This window comes from Scatophagus argus, chromosome 15 (genome assembly GCF_020382885.2).
Source record: "Scatophagus argus isolate fScaArg1 chromosome 15, fScaArg1.pri, whole genome shotgun sequence".
Lineage (NCBI taxonomy): Eukaryota > Metazoa > Chordata > Actinopteri > Scatophagidae > Scatophagus > Scatophagus argus.
Window position 1 is genome coordinate 16,552,763 of NC_058507.1, and position 22,583 is coordinate 16,575,345.

General features: G+C 40.4%; 1 protein-coding gene across 2 annotated transcripts; it reads left to right on the forward strand.

The window, feature by feature from the left end:
• Positions 1-222: 222 nt before the first annotated feature.
• sertad4 (SERTA domain containing 4) lies at positions 223-21,612 on the forward strand. 2 transcript variants are annotated; one of them, XM_046413362.1, is made up of 4 exons: positions 223-783; positions 16,588-16,760; positions 17,329-17,447; positions 18,086-21,612. In XM_046413362.1, the coding sequence occupies exons 2-4, from the start codon at positions 16,607-16,609 to the stop codon at positions 19,004-19,006; spliced, it is 1,194 nt and encodes a 397-aa protein (XP_046269318.1). In that variant the 5' UTR covers positions 223-783; positions 16,588-16,606; the 3' UTR covers positions 19,007-21,612. The 2 variants fall into 2 exon arrangements, with proteins under 2 accessions (XP_046269318.1, XP_046269317.1); XM_046413361.1 differs by lacking the exon at positions 223-783 and adding an exon at positions 11,750-12,612.
• The last annotated feature ends 971 nt before the right edge of the window (positions 21,613-22,583 follow it).

A 22,583-nucleotide genomic window follows, 5' to 3' on the forward strand; every position in this document is an offset into this window, starting at 1 on the left:
TAAATGTTTGGAAATAACAAAGTCTGTGAATAGTGATGGACGTTTTTCCTTACGTTTTTTTGACGATTACTTCAGTAATGGAAATAACGTTTAGTTTTAGCCCTAAGAATCAGAATCAGAATCAGAATTCCTTTATTAATCCCTGGAGGGAAATTCTTGCAATACTACTAGGAGCCTCAATTAAAAAAGCTGCCACAATAAGTCGCGGACTATTCTCTTACAGGTTGAGATCGACGAGAGTGGACAAAATTCCGTGCTTTTCCTGAACTCCTCAGCAGTAGTTCACTGGAGGGGATGAAGCTGCGACGCTGGTGTTATTTTCACATTCATGTGAACTGTCAACCCAGCCGTAACGACGTGAGCTGCTCGGGACCTTCTTCACGGGAAACCACCCTGAATGGACTACCACACAACCGACAGAACCCGAGCCCACCCTTTTCACTTCATTGACAAAAAGAAAAACAACAGCTGTCCACATTTGCCACCGAGGAAAGCGCGCGGGGATGCTTCGCGCGGGTATAGTAGGAGAAACGCGCGCGCTCAATGATTAGTATTTAGACAAGTAGCTAATTAACTAGTAATTACCTAAGTGGTGTTTAAACCGCCAGTGTGGTTCGCGTGTATGAGGGTAGGATAAAATTAGAACAGCGCGCTGCCAGCTAGGAGACGGTGGTGTTTATTCAGTAGGACTTTTTCATTTTTTTTATCAACGCACCTTGGATTTCAGTCGTTATCACAAAGCAAGTGTGGAGCCGAGGACGAGGTCACAACATTTCAAGACAGGTAAGCTAACGTTCCTCGAGCTAACGCAGACCTGCCTAAATGTTTAGTCGTGTATCGGATCGACTGGTTTTAGTGTTGACAAGTAAAAGTATGTCATGTATTTTTTTTGCCACCATAAGTTAAACACGCTTTTTTTTTCTTGTTTTTTTTCCTGGAATATGACAGACTAGTACAGTTATATGTCTTTGTCTCCATATTGGAATATTGAAACCTCACAGCAACTGGACTCAAAAACTAAATTTGAAGTGCTGACTCGCATTGCTCGCATAAATTGCGTGAGGTTGAAGAGGTAAACAAAAACTTGCTTAAGTTTAATATTGTTTTTATGATATTATATTTATATATCTTTTAAATGAATCTAAAATAGTTTACAGAGTTTATTTTATTCATGCAAAACAATTAACAAGACAATAAATATACAGGTAAAATATATAAATAAATATAGAAAAATAATAAAACGCTGATGCATTTACCTGTAGTCAAAGATTTTGTTTTTACAGTAACTTAGTTAAATCGTTTTGGCCAAGGCAAAGTGGGTAACATACACTGAAGTGAGTACATTACCGGATTAAACACGGAGTAGAATGATTAGATCAGATGCTACAGGATTAATGACAGTCAGGGCAGTCAATAGCTCACGAGTGTGACATGACAGAGACCCTGGTCTAACACATTATGCAGGCTGACATAACCAGCCACCCTCCTGGCATCCATCCAGCCTCACTTCATTATTTTGTGGGGACTGCTCTTGGCTGCAAATCCTGAAGTGGCGGTTGCCTGCATTACTGCCGCCGTCTGAAAGGAAGGGGATTGAGCCGATTTAGCAGAATTCTGAGCTTCTGTTGTAATTCTCTCCTTGATGTCATTTCTGTGCTGTCTTTGACTTAGTGTCACAAGCATTGACATGTTCAGAGTGGACCATTAACACCCTGCTGGCCCCGGAGAGGATTAAAAGAAATTAAAACATAACAAGTCCTGTGGGGTGCAGGCAATAAATATACACCATTTCCCCTCTGTCTCTTTCTTTATCCGCCGTTTGGTGAAAGAAAGGCTTCAAGCACAGTGGGTTAGTAATCGGGTTGGATGCACTTCACCTCCACTTGCAGCCAACAACATCCGGAGTCACTTGCCAGAAATTCCACCTTTGCTATTTGTTTCCCTTGGAGGGAAAAGTGTGTTATGTGGAATATTGTGAGGCACGCAACAGGGAGGAACATCCAGCTCAGATTAAACTAACAGACCAGAGAAGTGGGGCTGTAACAAGAGGAAGCGCTCTGCCTTTGCTGCATGGTAGACGGATTCCTGGCATCTATCTTGGGCAAGTCTGATGCCAGATTTCTTCTCTTTGCTGCCTGCCAAAGCCCTCCACCCCGTCGTCTTTTTCAAAAGCCCTCACTGCGATTCCCCTCTTCCAGTTCGGTCGTGGCGTTATCAATCATATCTTGCTCTCAGCAGACTCTTCTGCTCATTAAGGATGTGAACCTGTAGGTAGCCTGCAGCCCCCTTAGCCATTCATCTCCCTCAGCAGGGTGCAGAGACTCACATCTGGAGCAGCATTTCAAAACATGACTCTTAGCAGACATGCAGTGTACACTGAAGGAGGTGCAATACATTTTTAAAGGCTGCCGTTCAGCACAAGTGGTGCCAAGCATAAAATTAACGGCACTTGAAGTGTGTTGTTCGTACACAATCGCGTAATGTTTTGTAATTTGCCAAAAAACAGAACAAGCAGGCGTATTGATAACGTATATTACAGAACAAGTGAGTGTTTACATTATCACAGACAGACCAAAATGTTAATGTTACATCATTGGTAATGATAATTGGCAAGAGACAGGCTGGCTTCACATCTCATTCCCTTCGTCCCTCTCTTTCTTCGTTCTGGTTTGTGCATAAGGTCTCATTCAAGACAAGTTTAACTGCTTTAGAGTGTCTTTGTGTGTGTGTGTGTGTGAGCTGTGTAAGTGTAATGATGGCAGGGTGTAGCCCCAGACTTCTTTTTTCCCCTCAGGCACTGCTTTCCCCTCATGAATACGCCTTTGTGCTCCAGTAAGACACACAACTAAGATGGACAACTTGAGAGGAAAGGAGAACACACATTTGTTGTGCAAAAATAGAGGAAGGTGTGACATGACATCTATTTATAGCCAAGACCTTATGACTTCACCGTGACAGTAAAAGCTGCATTTACAGCATGACATCCTGAAAATCCTTTAGTTGCTTCAGAGTAAAAAATTATCAAGGATTCATTTCTGTACTTTATGTCTGTAATTAATTCAGACCTGCATAAGAACATCAATTTATTTTGATGAGACAGAATTAATGCAGCATGTACAAACGCTGTTTTAAAATGCATCACATTCCATAAATCCTCCGCATATTCCCTTGTCTGTCTTTAAAGTACTGCATCCACCTCTGGGAGCGTAGCAGTGACGTAGCCACAGACCCCTGGCCTTTTAACCCTCACAGCCACAACAAGCCGTCCCCAGATAGTCCACAATGCTGCGTTGAACAGCGGCCCTGTCACAACATATGTGTCGCCATTCAGCGAGAGGAGTGCAGGGATGAGGCCCCCGAGGGCCCTGAACCCAGCTTAGTCACGCCACCACGGCCAAGACGGCCCTCCACCAACTGCAAACGGCTCTGATCACTCCTGACAGGCTGCAAGCTGGCACAAACACTAAGATGCAACCAAAAAAAAAAAAAGACATACAAACATGGCACTGTGTGAGTGGAGTTATTTTTGTGCAGTAACAATGTCCTTGAAAAACTTTAGATAATAAAAAGGTATCTACTCTAAGTTATCTCTAAGTTAATTATGTCTTATTGTAATGAATTGTTTCACCATGAAACATGGCGAATGTCATCACCATGTTTCAAACAGGCTGAGAATTTACTTGGTAGGGGCTACATCTGCGATGGCTCGCCATCAACTCAAAAAAACCTGACCTGCAATCTTTTGTCAGTTCCATCCATCCATCTATTTTCTATACCACCTATCTGTCAGGGTTGCAGGGGGGCTGGGATCTATCCCAGCTATCCCAGCTATCCCAGCTCCAGTCAGTGGCAGGGCTGACACACAAAGACAGACAACCACACATGCAGGCACAGGGAGAACTTACAGAGGGACCCAGACCGGGATTCGAACCTGGAACCCTCTTGCTGCGAGGCGACACCATGCCGCTCCTTGTTAATTTCTTTAATCTTAAAAACAATAAATGAAATTTAAATTACACAAAGCTAAGTTTGGTAATAGGGCTGATATAGATACCTATAGAGTACTTTATTCAGTCGGGTAAAATGAAATAATATCTCCTCCCCATCTAAATTATTTTTATATGAATACATTTTGAAAATGTCCAAATAAATAGATCAGGGTCTTCCACAAAGCAAGACAGATATATTGCAAGCACGAGTGGCAGGGAAAGTGGAGCCAACATTTTGCAATGCTAGCAAGCTAGCATGACACCTAGCTTATTCACATTCTTTATGATATTTTAAGGTGCTTTATTGCCTGTTAAGAAGATGTGAGTTCACATTGAAGTCACAGATTTGATATTCAACAGTGAATGTCCGATCTGTGCTGAATATCCAACCTAAAGCTAACTTATATTCTTTATAGCTGAGCTTTACCTGAACGACATGAGTAATAGTGCTGTTCATAACTTAATGCTAATTTTGTTTAGTCTGATCTAGGCCTGTTCACTTGAACTCGCTAGCCTAACCTAGGATATTGTGACGCAGCATTTATTTGTTTATTTGTACCGTGACTCACCATTTCCATTCCTCTCTGCCACTTGGCAGGTTTCAGTAAGCAGGGACTCTCTTCCTCTCTTCCTCTCTCTCACTCCCTCTCTCTCTCATATACACACACACACACACCATATCTACGAACGTAAAACAAAGCACAGGCAGTCCCTGTTGAGCAGCAGGTCCTTTCCCTACAACGGGGATGGCCAACACTTTTTTTCCAGGGGGCCATACTGACTTGGATAAAGCAAGCGAAGGGCCACAAATTGGGCAGTTGAACTGAAACATCAAACACACAGTGCTGAGTTCTTGGATGGTCAACTCCTTTGTAAAAATGTTCAGCCTGTATTTTTGCCCACCACGATAGTCTGTTGGCGTATCAAACACACTGCCTTTGAACCAACACTTGCACTGAAATATTCAGATGTCCACTCTCGTTTAAAAACGCTACATTCCGAATCAACCTTTTTGTTTTTTGAAGCATTCGTCACTTCTCATGTCTCTGTCCCCACAAGCATATAATGTCAGCTGATGTAGCTTGTCACTTTAGGTGAGTGAGCAAGAGTCAATTTGAGCCCTTCTATCCCATGGCATTCAGTTTGCACATACTTTATCAGAGTCAATCAACAATGAAACAAATGTAATCGTTGCTTTCTGCAATGCATAGGAAAGCCTATAGACTACAACAAAGTGTGCTTATTAGGAATTATTTTCGCCAGAGATTATGACCAGAGAGACTTCAACAGGCTCAGTAAAAAATAAAAAAAAGTTATAATTGCCAGATGACCAGATTACCATCTCAAATCATTGTATGACAAGTGTATGCTGCCTAGGCTGCTTGGGGAGCCCAGATTTTTCCCCATGATGGCAGTCCTGGCCCACTCTAACTCTGATTGGCTACTACTGATTGCCTTCGTTGTTTGGGTTGGTTTGGGTTTAAACATAAATGAGATGTTTTAGGATTAGAGTGAGAACATCAGGGTAAGGCAGCGCTGTAGAGCTGCATTCTGATTCCATTTTGTTAGCTTCTTATGACCTGGATTACACAAATGAATAACTACCCATAGATATGAAATGTTGCCAAGTACCAAATAGAACACCACACATGCCATTATGGAATTTAAGTAATTATAGGGCTGGGCATTGTAGGAAAAAAGGCTGTATTGATAAGTATCGTAATTTAAATTAAGTCTCTATTTCTGTCTAGTTTAACACTGTGAGAGTGACAATTATGCTCATTTATAAGTCATATGCTGTTATATAACAGTATGTGACTTATAAACTGAAGATCTAAATGAATATCTAAATATAAAAATGCAACTTATAAAATTTAAAAAAGATAACCTCTTAGTCAGTATTAGTCCTTTTAAGTCTGTACACAACCTTTCTGTTTCATGTCCACTTTACAAGTGGCCTGACTGGTGGGACTGACTCACCCACTTAGAGCCAAAGTATTGCAACACTTCCCACGTCCTCTAACGGTCTAATTTAATGTTGGTTTCTTTATAAATGCCATGAATTCGTGGCACATAGCCTTGTTCCTGTGTATTGCACGTATGTTATGTTCATTTACACTCTGAGTTAAATAATTACATTTATTAGTATCGTATATAAATGAGTGTAATGTATCAGATGCACGATGATGATAGGAATCAAACCAACAAAAACTCACAGATCAGATAAATAAAAGGTCTGTTGCTCTGTGAGTTGCTGAGTTTTCTTTGTTTTGCCAGTTTGCATACATGCCAGCCAAAGTAAGTGAGTGCAGCTAACCAGCCTTAAAGCTGGTTTAGAACCTTTCTTTTCATACTGAAGAAGCGGTGGGAGCCAGCCTGTGTAATAGCATTTTAAATGGGGGGGGGTCACATTTCTTACTCAGAGCCTACACAAAATTTAGTGTCTCTAGTCCACCACAAATCCCAAGTCACCTGTGTAAAGGAGGACACTTACTTGTGGACATTGATCTTGTTGTTGACATTGAAGAGGTTATAGATTTTGTGTTTTTGCATTGACTGACTTTTTTGAACTCATCTCTGCAAAGCGTCTTCAGGCTTTTCTGTCTTATTTGCTCATTTTTTTTTTCCGAGAGACTGTGGTCCACTCTGCGAGCAGGGGGCTAATTGCTTGCTATCTGAGTGTCTCAATTTGGATTCATGGCATGCTGTTCCTTGTTGTTACTACTCTGAAGCAGAACTTGATGTCATGACACTTATTATCCATTTCTTGTCTGTTCTGTCTTGTTTTGTGCTTCATCCTTTTATGCCAGCACTTGTGCACAACCCACCCACACGCCAGAAGGCATATTGATAGGATGCAGCTTCATCATATTAAAAAGAAGTAGGCCATATAGGGTTTTCAGTTACAGTATGAAGATCGGCATCAGATGATGTTTCATCACCCACTTTGTCATTGGCCTGCTGTCTGTTTGGTATTTTGGAAACTACCTGTGGTTTTCTTCCTACAGCTGTGTTGTGTCTAGAGCAGTGTGCTTAGATATGTTATGAGTTGTAGGTAGTGGTTTTTTAAAATATATATATAAACTAAACTACCTTGACATTTAGTCTTCACAAACTAATTTACTTCATGATAATAACAATTTAGCGTTTTCCCTATTTGTTAATGGTCTTTCAACAGAATGAAAAGAAAAAAAACACTAAATACTTCTAGTGAAATATTTGTATTTAGTAATTGCTTTAATTTATATTTAACAACAACAATAATAATAATATTTATAATTTTTTTTAATGATATTTAAGTATTAATTTTAGTATTAAATTCTACTAAATTTCCCCTCAGGGGTCAGTAAAGTCTCATCTTATCTTATCTCTAGTTTGTTCCAGATATTATTGAGTGTATATAGTGACTTTGCTGTTGTTGTTCTAGGAACATTATATATCTTATCTTTACAGGTATACCCTGCAGAATCTGTCAGTTGTTATTTGTAAACACACCTTAAAGGATTTTGAACAAAGATGGTTGATAGTCACAGACATCTTTTCTGCCCTCGTTCCTAGGTGGTCAAGTAGTCAATTGGTGACCTGGGCATGTGAACCAATTATCAACTATGTTTCCCAATTCTTTTTTCATATCAATAATATATGATAATAGTCTAAAACTATGTGAAAGTAGGAGTGCATATTGGGATGAGAAATTATTGGTTCACTGTTGCAAAATTTACATTATTGGCTATTTATTATCATGAGGAAATTATAGCCTATTGAAGAAGCTGACTTTGTGGCGATGTGCACCTTTAATGTTGATTTAAGATCTGTTAATAAATGGAGAAGAAGAAGAAGAGCAGTGGTTATCCTAACAGCATCAGACATAAAAAGCAGGTTGTTATTGGCTATAGGTATCAGGTGAAAAAAATACATACATCATGAGAAAAACTTCCATCTATGTTCTATGTCAAACAATATCATATTTGTTGAGAGGACCCCCAAACCTGACAACTGCACAACACAAAAGGTGTCTCTGCACCAGAATGCATTAATGCATGTTGATAATTCTTGCCTGTAAGGCATCACTAAAGATAGAAGTGCGTCAGTAAGAGGAACATGGAACAAGGCAAAAAGTCTGTAAACAATGCAGACTGTAAAATGGTCCAAAAAAATTTAAGGAAAAATGGTTAAATATGACCATTCTGTGCTTCCATGCAAACAAAGACATCTCCCTGACATTAGACATTTGAAAATGGAAGTTTATCTCCACGTGACAAGCTAGCCCTGATTTGCTACATTGTCTGAATAGTAGTGACAATAAGGGACAGTTTCCGCAGTAGACACATTTCTACTGCCGCAATATATCACCCAACCCGGGGTGACGCTAAACTGCAGGTTTCTAAATTACCTCAACCATATGTTCTGTTGCTTCTCGGCCAACAAACAGCACAATACCGAGCCATCTGCAGTAACACAGTATCAACTTATTGGTCAGTTCCACACTTTGTGTTTCTTTCTTTGTTGCTTTTCTACATGTTTGGTCTATTAGATTGTAAAGAATTAATTGTTTGTTCAGTTAATCAACGAGGTTGAGCAAATGAGCAATTGTTTCGATTTTGTTAACTGAGGATGAAAGTAATTGTTAGTTATAGCCCCAGTCATATCCCCATTTAGTTCACACCATCTGGGCTTCTTGCTCACTACACAAGTTGTATGTGTCATATTTTATTGTTTTTCAGTGGAATGCAGTTACATTGAGATTTTATTTTATTTTACTTTCCAAGTAGAATTCGATCATTGAGGGTGCAGGTAATGCAAGGAAGGAAGAAGGATTTAAAAGACCAGGCATCAAAGTGATGCAGGTGACCAAGCAGCACTATGAAGATACAACAGGTATCCACATGTGACACATTTCAGTGGCCCTTTCCCTGTTGAAAGGCATCACCACTCAGTCTCTGTATGAGCAAAGTCAGCAGGCGTCAAGTTTAGAAAGAAATGCAGGGAAGGCAGTGCCTGTACTCAAGTTTTCCCTCTTCCAGTGAGATTCAAAGAGCCTGCTGTGAGATCACAGAGTTCTGAGGAAGCCTGCTGTTGAAGCTCCTGTCAAGGCAACCACAGGCAGCTCTTTCAGGGCTACGCCCACTTACCCTCTCACTGTGGAGATGTCTTTTTTTTTTTTTTTGGGTCCACCACACAAACTGTCACTGTACACACACACACACACACACACACACACACACACACACACACCTGCCTGTATCTGCACAGGCATAAGTAGTGACATAGACAAGGACTGACATTGAAAGAGCTGACATTGTCAAGAATGACTATTACAAAGGGCTTTTCTCACTTTGTTCATATGCACATGGTAGCTGCCAACACACTTCCCAGTCCTTTATACATATGGAATAAATTTCAGTTGACTTCTCTGCCAGGCTGCACCCTCCATTGGCCATTTCATGTCTCACCAGTAAAAAGAGCTGTAAGGCGTGACATGGAACATGATTTTTAACATACACTGCAGTTACAAAACCATTTTGTGTCTTCACATCATCAAGTCAAAGTTGGTGTAGATGCATTGCACATTAGAGAACCTCTTCAGTGCACGTTCAAATGAGCTAAGAAAACATCTGATTCTGTGCAAAGATGGCTTACATTAGTGCTGTGGGTTCCTTTGTTAAGTGCGTTGCATACCAAAAGTCAGAGCTGTTATGGTTTTCATTTGTATTTGGTCTGTTAAATAGAGAAAATAGCATTTGTTTTATTATTAGGACTTGCAACAGAGCTTTTACCATTAATCACTCCCAATTACAGATAATCCTGTTAGATTTTATTTTTTCATTATGAGTACTATTAATCGTATAATTTGTTGTGTGTTCGGTGTCTTTACGGGGATTGGTACAACATAAGTGAGGAAACTGCAGTCCAGTCATTTGAAAATGTTCTGGTTTATACCAGATGATGAGTACATATTCTTACAAGCTGCAGCTAATTTTACTGTAACATGAAAAAAGTCTTAAATAGCGATCACAGATTAGTCATGTAGTTTTTTCAAATAACAGTGCAGTCTCATGTTGCTTCAACAGCAGATTTTATTTTCCAGACTTCTCACACTGTAAACATGAATGCACATTCGTTGTGGGTACACACATTGTTAGTCTTCATTTAATTTGTGTTCTTCATGCACTGGGTGTGGACATCATTTGAGGTAATGGAAAATGGCAAAACAAAACCTTACCAACACGCTCATGTCATCTGCAGAATTCCCTATTCCACTGCTCGAGTTTGTGCAGTTGTTAAGTCATGACACATGGCTTGCTTGTGTGTGCGCTATGAAGACCCTCTCAGGTGGTCTGGGATCTATTTTGATGTGAAAACCACAGACATGAACTCTTTTCACTGGTATCTGTTCCCTTAGGGCTCGGAAACACTGTCAAAACTCACTCACACACACACACACCCAGCATGAAACAGCATACACTGTCAAACACATGCTGGATCGATTAGAATTTTTGAGGCCGCAGAGAGAAGAGAGAGAACACACTAAGTTTATTAGAGGCATGTTTCATACTCCCCTAGAAGCATTGAACAAATGAAATCTTCCCCCACTTTTGGCTTAAATATTGTTTTTCTTTGAATGTGTTTTATTAAACTTAGAGTAAGGGCAAGGAAGTGGAACTTTCAAACACTCCTAAAAGCCACAACTGGCAGAATGAAGAGAGAGAGAGCAGATAAGCTTAAAGCTCCTCTGCATGTTGTTACATTCTTTACTGTCAGGCTGTTTGTTTTTCAGATTGATTTTTGACACAGCTGGAGGCTTACAGAGCTGAGGGTCATATTTTAATAACATAATGCTTGCAACCAGAGACATGGCCATGTTCATAACCTGCTGTGGATTTTGTGAAGTAAATGGGGCTACAAAAGAAGGTGTCAGCAGGGATACTGTCATTTATTTCATTTCTGTGTTGCAGATCACACTTTTTACAAGAGCTAGAAAAATTAAATTAATATGAATATTAGCTTAATATTAGGTTATTGCTGATACATTGGCATCAGTATCAGTAAGTGACAAGAATTTGCAGTGTAATGCCAAAGGTAGGTTTGAGGTAATTTAGAAACAATTAATATTGATGCTACATATATTTTGTGCAACATAAAACACCAAAAAGATGATCTTTATTCCATAAAATGTCTCACTCAGAATATCAGACCAGATAAAAAAGTCAAGAATCCATATCAAGATTTTTTTTTGTTCAAGATCTGTTTCAGAAATTCTATGGGTCAGATTACGTTACTGTAAAAGTAAAGATACTTATGATTTGTACGAATGACAAATAGAGTGGAAACTGAGTTGTATCATATTAGATCACACAATGAGAATCAGATGACCGTTTTCTAAACTCTGCCTCTGAGTTACTGTTGCTCTTCCTGTCAGGCTTTCGGTTCTCACACTACGCACAACACTTCAAAACGGTAACAGTGGTGGAGATCAATAAAATTCTTATAAGTGCTAGAAACACTCGGTCCCTGAGACAGCACAAGAAGAAGCAGGTTTCTCATTTCTAGGTAGTGGCCTAGATTTTGTGATATGAAATGATAACTGTTGCTGGCAGATCTTACCAGCTATAGGTTGGTTGGTTGGCTGTCTTTGACTTTTTCATTCTTCTAGTTGACTTGTTTTAAAACAAGAATATTAGAAAATAGGTCCTAAGTAAGCCCTTGATGACTTGATAACAGGCTAAATCTGACACATCTTTTTGTTTTCACAATGTGTAACCAATACCAGATTTAGGTATCTGAGACTGTCAGTGTAGCTGAAGGACACTAAAATGGAGTTATTTAACTTTAAAGCCTGTCTTCATCTATACTTCATCGATGCTGCTCAGTACTTGAGCCTGTGCTGCGTTTTTTTCCCCACATTTCCCAGGGATCATCCAGAGAGGTGACTTCTGCTGTTTTTTTAGATTTCCTCTGGAAAGGAGGAGGACAGAGTTGTGTGGGTGATGCACTTTTTGGAAAATTAAAAGAAAAATCATTTATTTACATGCAGATGTTAGTACCTAAATAGCACTAGAATGTAATCTAAATCTACAGTCAAAGTCACTGGTCATTATTAGACCGTGAATGTCAAAAATAGCCTGGTTTGAGGCAAACACCTACAGACTCTGACATTAGTGATATTAGGAGAACGTCAGTTGACTGTCTTGGCCTTAATTGACTTTCCTTGCAAATATTTCAGGACACTGCAAGCTCTGCATGTCTGAGTGTGTGCGCCTGTCTATCTCAGCACTGGAGGGAGGGAGTCAATCATAACAGCAGAAATCATCCCTGCGGGCGATCTGTCTCCACTCATGACAAGGCTCCTAAGGCACTTATCTTTCCTTCCCTGACTCATTCCATCCATCTATCCCTCAGCCCTCCCTCTGTCTCCCCATCCACCTCTCCCTATTCTCCCTTCTTGTACTCCATCACTCTCTGTCTCCCTCCCACAGTTTGTCTCGTGCCCCGGCACCGCAATTAACTTCTCATCATCAAAGGGTGTAATGAAAAAGAAGGCGTGATAGAGAGTCAGACAGAGGTAGGGAAGCTGTGAGTGAGGGAAGATAAGAAGGATGAACCCAGAGGAGACTGCACACAGGTGAAGCCGTGTCTCACACATACACTCATATGCGCACACATACACTTGTGCACACTCGTTGGTTTTTTTTTTTTCTCAAATACACACTCTGTTAAACACAATCACACACAGGCAGCCTGCACTCGCTCTCAATCACTCTTACATTCCTGCGACATGCAGACAGAAACAGAAAGGGAGAAAGAGGGGTATGATATCCCCCCAGGAGATTTTTCTCCCCTCGTTCCTTGTTTTTATTTCTCAACCCGCCATTTCTCTCTTCCTTTTTCACAGACACTCACACTTGTTCACACCATCCCCCCCTCCTCCTCCTCCTTTTCTTGTCTTTGAAGAACAAGAAGTATTGCTGTACATGTAGGCAAGCTGCTCAGTCGGTATTTTCATTTTTTTTTCTTCACCCCCCTGGTTCAGAGAGCTGTCAACTGTGACCACTGTTGAAAGGATGTCAAAGAGAAAGAGAGAGGGAGAGAGATTGAGACTGGGGGATGAAAGAGACGGTAAAGGAGGGAGGGGGATGCTGAGATGGAGGTCCCTATAGAGGGCAGAGGGAGTGATGGCATGCTTGTTTCTTTGTGCCCGAGCAAACGTAGCAACAACAGCAACGAGGGGAGGTGATGGAGAGGAAAATAGCTAAGGGTAAAAAAGCAGCTCAGGGGGAAATGAGAAGGGCCAAAGCTGCTAATTAACCATGGCACTAGCGCTCAGTCACAGTGACATAATTGGCCCTAGTTGGTGGTCCTTGGTTCAGGGGGGAGCGCAGCAGTGGAATCTAGCTCACACAAGCACATTTTGACTCTGACAGCACGTTACAAAATGTGACTAATCCATAATGTAACGCGATGAATTGTGAGTGCAACTGGAATAGATGAGTTGCAGGCTCCAATAGTCACAAAGAAGAAAACCTAATGTCTTACAGCTGGATTCTCCCTCCAGTCCGTCTGTATTAACGTCACAGTATTTTGGTAAAGTATGGAAGTAAACTGTGTAGTACCCTCACATTTAAAATTTTGGGCTACAGTGCTTTTCTCTAACAGGCTCTGTTGGTCTGAGGCAAGTGTAGACAGACAAGCCACCAGCCAGCCAATCACTAGCGTTCACTATTGCAGTGATAAGAATATGATCCCTCACCAGCTTCCCTTCTGAATACACTTTAAATTAGCTCTGTTAATTTAATTAAAAATGGCCCAGTATGACTGTGCGGTAATAAAGGTAGGGATGTCACGGCTGCATGAGTGATCCTCAGATTATGGAAATGTGCATCATCTCCAAACATTAAAAAAATGGATGGAATTCATTTGAGAAATTGTATCGTATAAGCATATGTTGGCTAGAATCAGCAATGTTGAAAAGTTTAAGAGGTTGTTGGACCGCTTTTTTATTGATAGCATTCACATGCTATCAATAGCACTTTGATGTGATTGCTCTTATTGCTAAATGTTTGTGTTGGATCTACTGAAGGGGACACTTATCTTGGCCCATGGCTATTCTCTAATCAAATGTAGCAATATTGTCCATTTTTGTATTTAAATATCTAAATCTCAATAAAAACTTTAATGACTAAAGAAATATATTTGTATTTATTGAAATTAGATAAACTAAATAAAATTAGGTTTTACTGATTAATCAGCGGTGATGGGATGTTTATATCATGTTCAGTGCACTATGGCTCAGATAATGGTTGATGACTACACAGCCTCAAGCAGTCATTAAAAGGACTTACCTATCATTTTGCCCTTTCGTTCATAATTCGGCTTTGCTTTTGAATACGTCTCTTTTTCTTTTTTACTATATGAGAAAGTGTGGTGGCAGTTTTTGGCAGTGAGGAAAGAACAACTCTGCTTTTTGTTTACCTACAAGGCATTTCTTGGCAATCCACATGGGTGTCTTTCATGTCTTCTAAATTATAAATCAGCTTCATTCTGTGCTACATCCCAAGACTTTTGGATGTAGTGCAGAGTGCAGAGTTCATTTGACCCTCAAAAACACCATGACAAGACTGAGACTGGGACACTGGCTCTAAAATACTATGCTCCAATCCGCACAAGTGGAACACTCTACAGACTTTCGATACTTGACAAGCTGATGCCTTGACCTATTTATTGTGTTACTTGTCAATGCGCCTTTACCTTTTATGTGGCTATTTTATTGTTGTATGTGATTTATATATGTATCTTTATGTAATGTAATAATAATGATAACATACAGGACTGGTGCATTAATATTTCCTTAACTTTTTTGAACCACTCGTAGTCCATCCCCTGGGTAGTTTGTCTCGGGAGACCCTACTGGTTTTTGCACACAATAACGTAGCTCCAACAGTGACAAGGACTTGCAAACCGCTCCACCATGATCAAGTGACAATTCACAGGAGGAGCTTGTGCACGAGTGTGGATAAGATGAGCATTTGCAGCGAAGCAGGCATTTTACTGAACTGTTGCCGTTTACTGTTAATATTAACTGTACTTTTAAAAACCTTATGCTGCTCTATGTAAGCCATTAGTCCCTGGGACTGACTAGATGTGTTTGGTAAGAGCGCTGCCTAAGGTGATGTTTCACTGGCTTTAGGTGTGGCTGATCAGCCAGTTAAAAGCAAACACTAGAAAAGCAGTGCACAGAAATAAAACTGTTCATCCAAGAAAAACAGGGAGCTTATTGAAGCGGACATTTTAATCAGCTACCCAACAGGGGTGAGGCTGAGATGGTGTCGCCTCGGTTTGCTCTGTCAAGATGGGTTGTGGGTGATCTTATCTGTTCAAGTGGGCAGGAAAAGGAGGAGCAGGAGAAGCTTTGAGGAGGAAAGGTGGTGACAAGGAGGTCCGAAACAGCTGGCTTTGCATTCTGCATGAAGGGGAGGAATCAACAGCGAACCAAATGACAGCCATTCTCTGTGATCAAAAGGATGATACAGTTTCTCTCTCAGGATTCAGAGAATCACAGACTCTCAGGCCCCTCAGAGTCTTCACAATAGGGCTCTGTGTTCAGACTGAATAAAGCTCAGTTGGCGGGCCACTACTACTCCCTGCCAAGCAACGTGCCAGCCTCATGTTTCTTCTTATCTGCATCACTTTTACATAAGGTGAAATGGCTTCATGTTGTTGTCTGTATTAGTTGGGCCAAAAAAAAATCAACATTAATTAAAATCAAATACACACTTTACCTGGGTGACAGCTTTTGTCAAGTGGTTTGCAGTGTGTGTCGGACCAACTGGCACTGTGCACATCTCCTTTGCTTTTTAGATTATCGGGCTATTGACTCAGCTTCCCTGCGCGATTTGATGTGCGGGATCCATTTTGCCGAACAAATTGGTGTCAAACATCTTTCTGACTCTCCTACCTACTAATCAATAGGGAATTCATGGTGTGAGTGGGTGTCATCTCTCCATCTGTGTCCCACTTGTTTCAGTACCACGCATATCACAGAGTCGCCAGCCATCTGGCAGTTTCTTAGTGCTCACCATTATTGTGGTTCAGATTTGTCATGCAGCTTGCACAGAAGCTGGTTACTCCTCCGCACAACGCCGACGTATTTGCCAGCATAGATAAACATCTTGTTAACAGTTACCACATCATTAGGAAAGCATATGCAGACTACTTGTCAGATTCATGGAGATAACGTGTGTGCGCATAACTAGTTATATACTGGTATCAAGATAAGTAATATTATCAGAAGGATTTTCCAGAATACTATGGGATGTGTTGCCCAAATTAATGTCATCTCAGTTTAGCATTATTTTACATTATTTCATTTATCCACATTTTAAAGCTCAAATTGAAGAGTTTGGTCTAGACCTGCTCTATTTGGAAAGTGTCATGAGACAACAGTTGATGTGATTTGGCGCTATATAAATGAATTGAATTCAACTGAATGTAGCCTTTTATAATGATGGAACATTTTTACATTTAGACTGACAACTTATTAGATGTTTGACTAGCTTTGCTCTTTTGGCAGTTATACTGATTTCCATTCTGTTTTTTCCAGACCGGAATTCAAGAGAGAGATGACCCTAGTTTTGTCCATGAATCCTTTCCTGGACCCAGAGGGAGACCCTCCGCTCTCCACATACCAGCCCATATGGGAATCGGAGCGTTGCACTAAGACTTGCCTGTCAAACCCTGCTCCACCATGCAACTCTGAAGAGCAGTTCAAACAAGGTGCAGGCACCAGTGTTTCTTCATTCATGTATTTATTTCAATTTCATTTAGTCTGATCCACTGAGGTATTTGAAAAGTTTTTACCAGGGAAATTTGCACCACATCCAGTGTTCATGTTCTTTTAAAGTTTTTACTCAGGTCTCAAAGATGTCCAAACCATCTATCAGTATTTGTCTTTATCGTGTTGTCATACCCTCTGGTGTTCTAGGCAATTTGCTCTTCGTCTTCCAGAGATGCTAAAAGTGTAGTGCAATCAGCCAGTTTAGATAGCAGCAGGTCAGCAGGATGAGTGCTTGCTTTCAAAACATTTTCCTTGTAATTTATTGTTTAATTTAATTAAATGAAGGACCAACACATTTACCAGTTAAATGGTCATTTCAGTTTGAAATGGGTTACCAAAAGAAAAAACCCTGCTGCATTTGATGGCTGTGGCCTCACTGTAGATGTTGAAAACATACAATAATGTTTAATTTCTCTTATGTCCAAGATGTGATAATGTAATGTAATGTGATAACATTATACAGTATAGTCCAACATTGGTTTATGGTATTGTTTTCTCTGTCTGCAGAAACCTCCTGCAGGCGAGTTCCTGATCATGTCTCAGTGTCAAGGATTGCATACTTCAAGAGGAAGTTTGTTGATGATGATGATGAGCCTCCTTTCAGTTTCAGGACATACTGCCAGACTGTAAGTAATGACACACACAAAGATGCAGAGAACACAGTGTATCAAGATTATGTTTTCACTCTTAAGCCAAACTTAATGCATTGCATCATTTATCATCATGAAATCATTTGAAAGATGGTGCAAGGTGTCCAAATCGCCAATGTCCAATATACGCTTCACTACTCCATGGTTTACTCTGTAGTGAGCCTGAGATTACAGACCTTTCTGAATCATTATTCTGTGTCATCACAAACAGATGAATGACTTTCATTTTTGTATCGATTAAAGTGGATTGTGGGATTATTAGCAAACTGGGGACGCTCCTTGTTTGTTCCACTGTGGAAGAAGATAATTTCTCCACAATTCTGATACTACAGCTTTGCACTATAGCCTTATTTGGCTCATTCAAACTGGTTACAGTCGTTATCAGATGCAAGCATCATAACGAACTGTCCAAAATCTCAAGTCAGTCTCAGTCAGGAGTTTTAAAATATGAAGATGCCAAAGTTGTTGAGCAATGTTGATGAAAATTCTTCATTCTCACACAAGCGAGGTTGTCTGAACATTGGCTGGGCAATGCAAACTTAGTGAATCTGGATTTCTGTCCTCTGTAACTAACTGAATGGATTACATAGATCTGACAGGATAATGTCATTCAGGTTGCACCAGTTTTGGAGGAGCGAGCCCATGTGCTACGCCTATCCCTGGAGAAGATGCGTTTCATCGATGACCCTGAGGCCTTCCTCCGGCGCTCCGTCCTTGTTAACAACCTCCTTCGACGCCTGCGAGCTGAGATCCTGCTCCAGAGCACTGACTGGTGTTTCCCACCCAACCCAGCATTCACAACGGGCCCCTGCATCCCACCACCCAGAGCTAACCCCGCTCACCAGGCACTCCATGGAACAGTACCCACCCGGATCTGCTTAACACCCCAAGTGGGACCACCTTTCCGTAAGCGCTTTCGGATGGTGCGTGGAGGACAGGGGGATTTACGCCCTGACTGTACCCAGACATGCTGCTGTATCTACGCAGCGGCAGCCGCTGCAGGACACTACCTCCACCTCCCATTCTCCATGTATGACGCAGCGCTCTCAACCTGCCCGTCCACCACACCGCACTCCTCCTCATTTTTCCAGCTAGCTAGCCACAGTAAGTTAGGGCTGACAGTGGCCATAGACGAGCATGATGATGAGGATGAAGATGTAGAGGAGGAGGATGAAAATGAAGAAGAAGAAGAAGAAGAGGAGGAAGAAGAAGAAGAAGAGCGGGAAGAGGAGGAGGAAGAAGACGATGGAAGAAGACAAGCTGGGCCTTCCCTGAGTATGGCTAAGGACAAGTCGAGCCACAAAACCAGGACTAGGACCTTGCTGGGTCATGCACACACAAGGACAGAGGAGGAGAGCTGCATGACAGATAGGGCAGAAGAGGAGGAGGAGGGAGAGCAGGAGGAGGAGGAGGAGGAGGAGGAGGAGGTGGAAGAAGAGGTTGTGAGACCTTGTCAGTGGGACTCTACAGCCTCAGAAAGGGAGCTCCACAAGGTCAGCTTTTGGCACCGCAGGGCTCATAGACAACAGAAATGACTTGCGGTTTCACTCTATTAGAATGAAAATGTAATGATGACGACAACTGTCATCAGTTGAAGTTGATTATTTGAATCTGATTATTTTCCTCATAGCAGAAGAAGGTGTGAGCTACCTATGCTATAGTAACACCAAGCCAGCTTTATTTTAATGGTCTAATATACTCCAGGGTGGCACACAGACAAACTCCATTTAACTCCGTTACTAGTGCTATGGTAAGATGAACAAAAAAAAAAGAAAAGACAGTTCTTGGCCACTGTTGGCCCTGGAGGCACAATTCTAAAAGTTAAATATGGTGGGATCTTCATTCCCAGTGGTGAAGTGAAACTTGATATTGCACTGTCTCCAAGACCATTTCCAAGCCCCTCAGCACAAAACGTAAGGTCTCAAGTGGGGCTTTAATTTGGTGCAACGGTCTCATTTCAGGACCCTAAACAAACAAATGAAGGGTTGTCAATTTGGGAGTGTGTGCTTATGTGTGTGTTTATTCGCAAAACATGATGTAGCATTTTAAAACTTGATTTTAAGCTGTTCTTTTTATTAAACATGGATTGCACATAATTATGTGTGCCGGTTGATTCTGAAGCTGTCTCAGGCAACAATGGCGAGCGACTGTGCTGCAATGGCAGCACGTTGTGTATTCTTCAAATTATTTTAAGAGACAACAATCATAATCATTGGAAATGTTGAATCACAATTTCAAGTGCCTTAGTGTTTTTATAGATACATGTATATGCGTTCACTGTTCTTGTTACTAAGTAGATTGTCTTGCATTCCAAGTGATTGCGTTTGACTAAAAGAGGACACGGGCATGTAGTTAAATGCAGGGATTTTTTCTAATGTCTATGAAATTTCAGTAAATTTCCACATCCAACAATTGTTCTGTTTGTTTTTATGTCAAAATGCATGTTTTCAAATGCTACTTGTCATGACACTGCCCCAACTTAAAGCCAACTTTCAACAACAGTTAAAACCTTGGAAATCTGAGAGCTGCAGTGATTAGATGATCATTTAGTCAATTGAAAGAAAATTAATTGCCAGCTATTTTGATAATCAGTTAATCTCTTCAAGCAAAAATGCCAAACTCCACTTTCTTTAATGTTGGGATTCGCACTTTTTCTTGTCATTAATGATCTTTAGGTCTTGGAGTGTTGGTTGCGCATTTTATAGAATAACATGATTACCCCTGTTAGGCACCAGATTTACTTTAGTTAGACTTAATCAAAAAAAAAGCTTGGTTGATCTGTCCATTCATGAGGTTTTGTCCAAAACTTTTTTGAATCTGAAAACATCAAAGGGATCTCACACTTTGATGCTAACAACAAATTGACAAAGTCTGTGCAGCATTCTGAAATTATTTGACTCAACCTGCTGACTGCCAAAACAGCCCCCCAGCTTCATCACACATCTACAGGTGTGACTAACACAACAGTGTGTATATAAAAAGAAAATCTCCAGGTTTGCTACTTAGCTACTTTAAACTAGAAGTTAAAGGGATAGTTTGACAATATACTTATCAGCTTTCCTGCCACGATGAGAAGACTGGTACCAAAGTTAACAAAATCCACTTTGTGGCCCCTGTAAAGCTCACTAATTATCACATTACATCTCTGGGCTATCTTGATGGTGTCTCCACTGGTTGCTCAGCAAGATAGTTTCTGACCAGGCCAAGAAGTAGTAAACCTACAATGTGTCATCTTTCCACTTTAGGTGTTGTACGGCTAGCTGTTTTTAGTTTTTAAGGTATGCAAGTTTCTTATGTACTGTATAGACACAACAGTTAGATTGATATTTTCCCAAGAAAGCTTCCGTCACGAAAAGGAGGGGAACACAAGCATATTCCCCCAAATATCTGTCCATTCCAGCTATCCCAGTATGACTTCCTTCTGTTGACCGAGCAAACGTTTCGAATTGAGCACAATACAGTGAAATCATGTTAGATGAACAGTGTCAGTCTTTTTCGGTATAAATCGGGGAGTGTGTGTGTGTGTGTTCTTTTAAAATAAACCCTTGAGATATGCTACACCTTGGAGGAGCTGGCAGTCTAGACATTTTCTACTTGACAAAAATATGCCAGTCGAGGACAGATCCAATACAAAGCAAATCGTAGTCAACAAATTTGAACCTTTCTCGTCTGGCACCCCTGAAGATTAGGATCCCAAAGTTCTTAATAAATGGAAAGATTCTATTAGTCGTTTGTGTGTTATTTTTCGTGATATACCTTAAGGTGCAAGAATTGGATGGTCTCGGTTGGTTTGGTGAAACTAATCCTGCCTTGACGCTTATGTGTTTCAGATGTACAAAGTAATAGTTTGTATCCCTGACTGTTTTGGCATCAGTGACACATATACAGCTAGATAAGTACTACGGAGTGCCAGGGTATTTCATTTCATTTCTCTCAACCCTACATTATAAAACCCAGTAACTATGAGTGGCATTTTTTGTAAAGACAAAAAAATCTGACAAAGCAACATTTGTTTCTGAGACAAGAACATGTAACTGCATTATCTGTAATTAAAAACAACAAAAGAGCAAGTCTGCTCTGACAATTTTATGTGATGTTCTGTGACAAGTGTAAAGATCAGTAAAAGAAATGTTGAAAACAATCTTGCTTCGTCCTTTTTTTCTTTTACATTCCAACCTTCCAGTTCATAGTACAGGGGCAAGCGTACACTGAACAGTACACAGTACTATCATCCACTGGCATTATACTTTAAATGAAATGTTACCTTGATCCAGTATTATTGCTCGCTATGTGTGCCCTAATTACTGGATTACTTCTAATACTGAGCAGGTTTTCCAGGTTGTTTGAAAGCAGCTGAAACATTGGAGTACAGACTGTAGAGTGTGTGTGTGTGTGTGTCGGTAGGATGTAACAGTGTGAAGCGGGGAGGTTAAATCATGGGTCTGAACATCTTGACAGCTCTGTTGCGAAGTGAGGATGGAAGATCATCTTTTCACGACACTTCTGCCGCAGGGGTGTGTGTATCCTGCTGCTCAGCCTGCCCACATCTTTCTCTGCGCCTACTTCACATTCCTCTCTATCTCCCATGTCACTGCACTATCATTGGATTCACTGTAATTGGAATACAAAAACAAAGCTGTTATTTTTCCTAAAAGAGTATTATTCGGTTTAGATATTTATGCCTTATTAAGATGTAAGTTTAATTCACTTACAGAATTAGAATGGACATTATGATTACTATTTATATATATGTATGTATGTATTATGTGTTCGGCTTTAGAAGCTGGACATTTCAACCATATATCCTCCACTTTTAGCTTACAGTTTTAACCATTTATTCTTTGATTTTAGTTAACAATTTTAACAATTGTTTCATTACCTGTAGCTATTTCAAGTTATACTTGACAGCTATCCGTTTCAACTATTTGTCCCAGCCTACATTAAGCTAAATCATTGACCTTTTTTCTCACTTACTTTAACCATTTATTCTTGTAGCTGCTTTACCATTGGTTCAATACGTTTAGCCAACTATTTCAACTTTTTATCCATTATTCAAATTCCATGCTCATTTGTTTTCACACACTCAACTGATACACAAAGTGCTCAGGTGTT

Excerpts from the sequence above, each read along its gene's own strand:
- sertad4 (XM_046413361.1), top strand. The coding sequence starts at position 12,587 with ATGAACCCAGAGGAGACTGCACACAG. Across the intron at positions 16,761-17,328 it reads TGAAGAGCAGTTCAAACAAG|AAACCTCCTGCAGGCGAGTT; the intron begins GTGCAGGCACCA and ends CTCTGTCTGCAG. Across the intron at positions 17,448-18,085 it reads TCAGGACATACTGCCAGACT|GTTGCACCAGTTTTGGAGGA; the intron begins GTAAGTAATGAC and ends AATGTCATTCAG.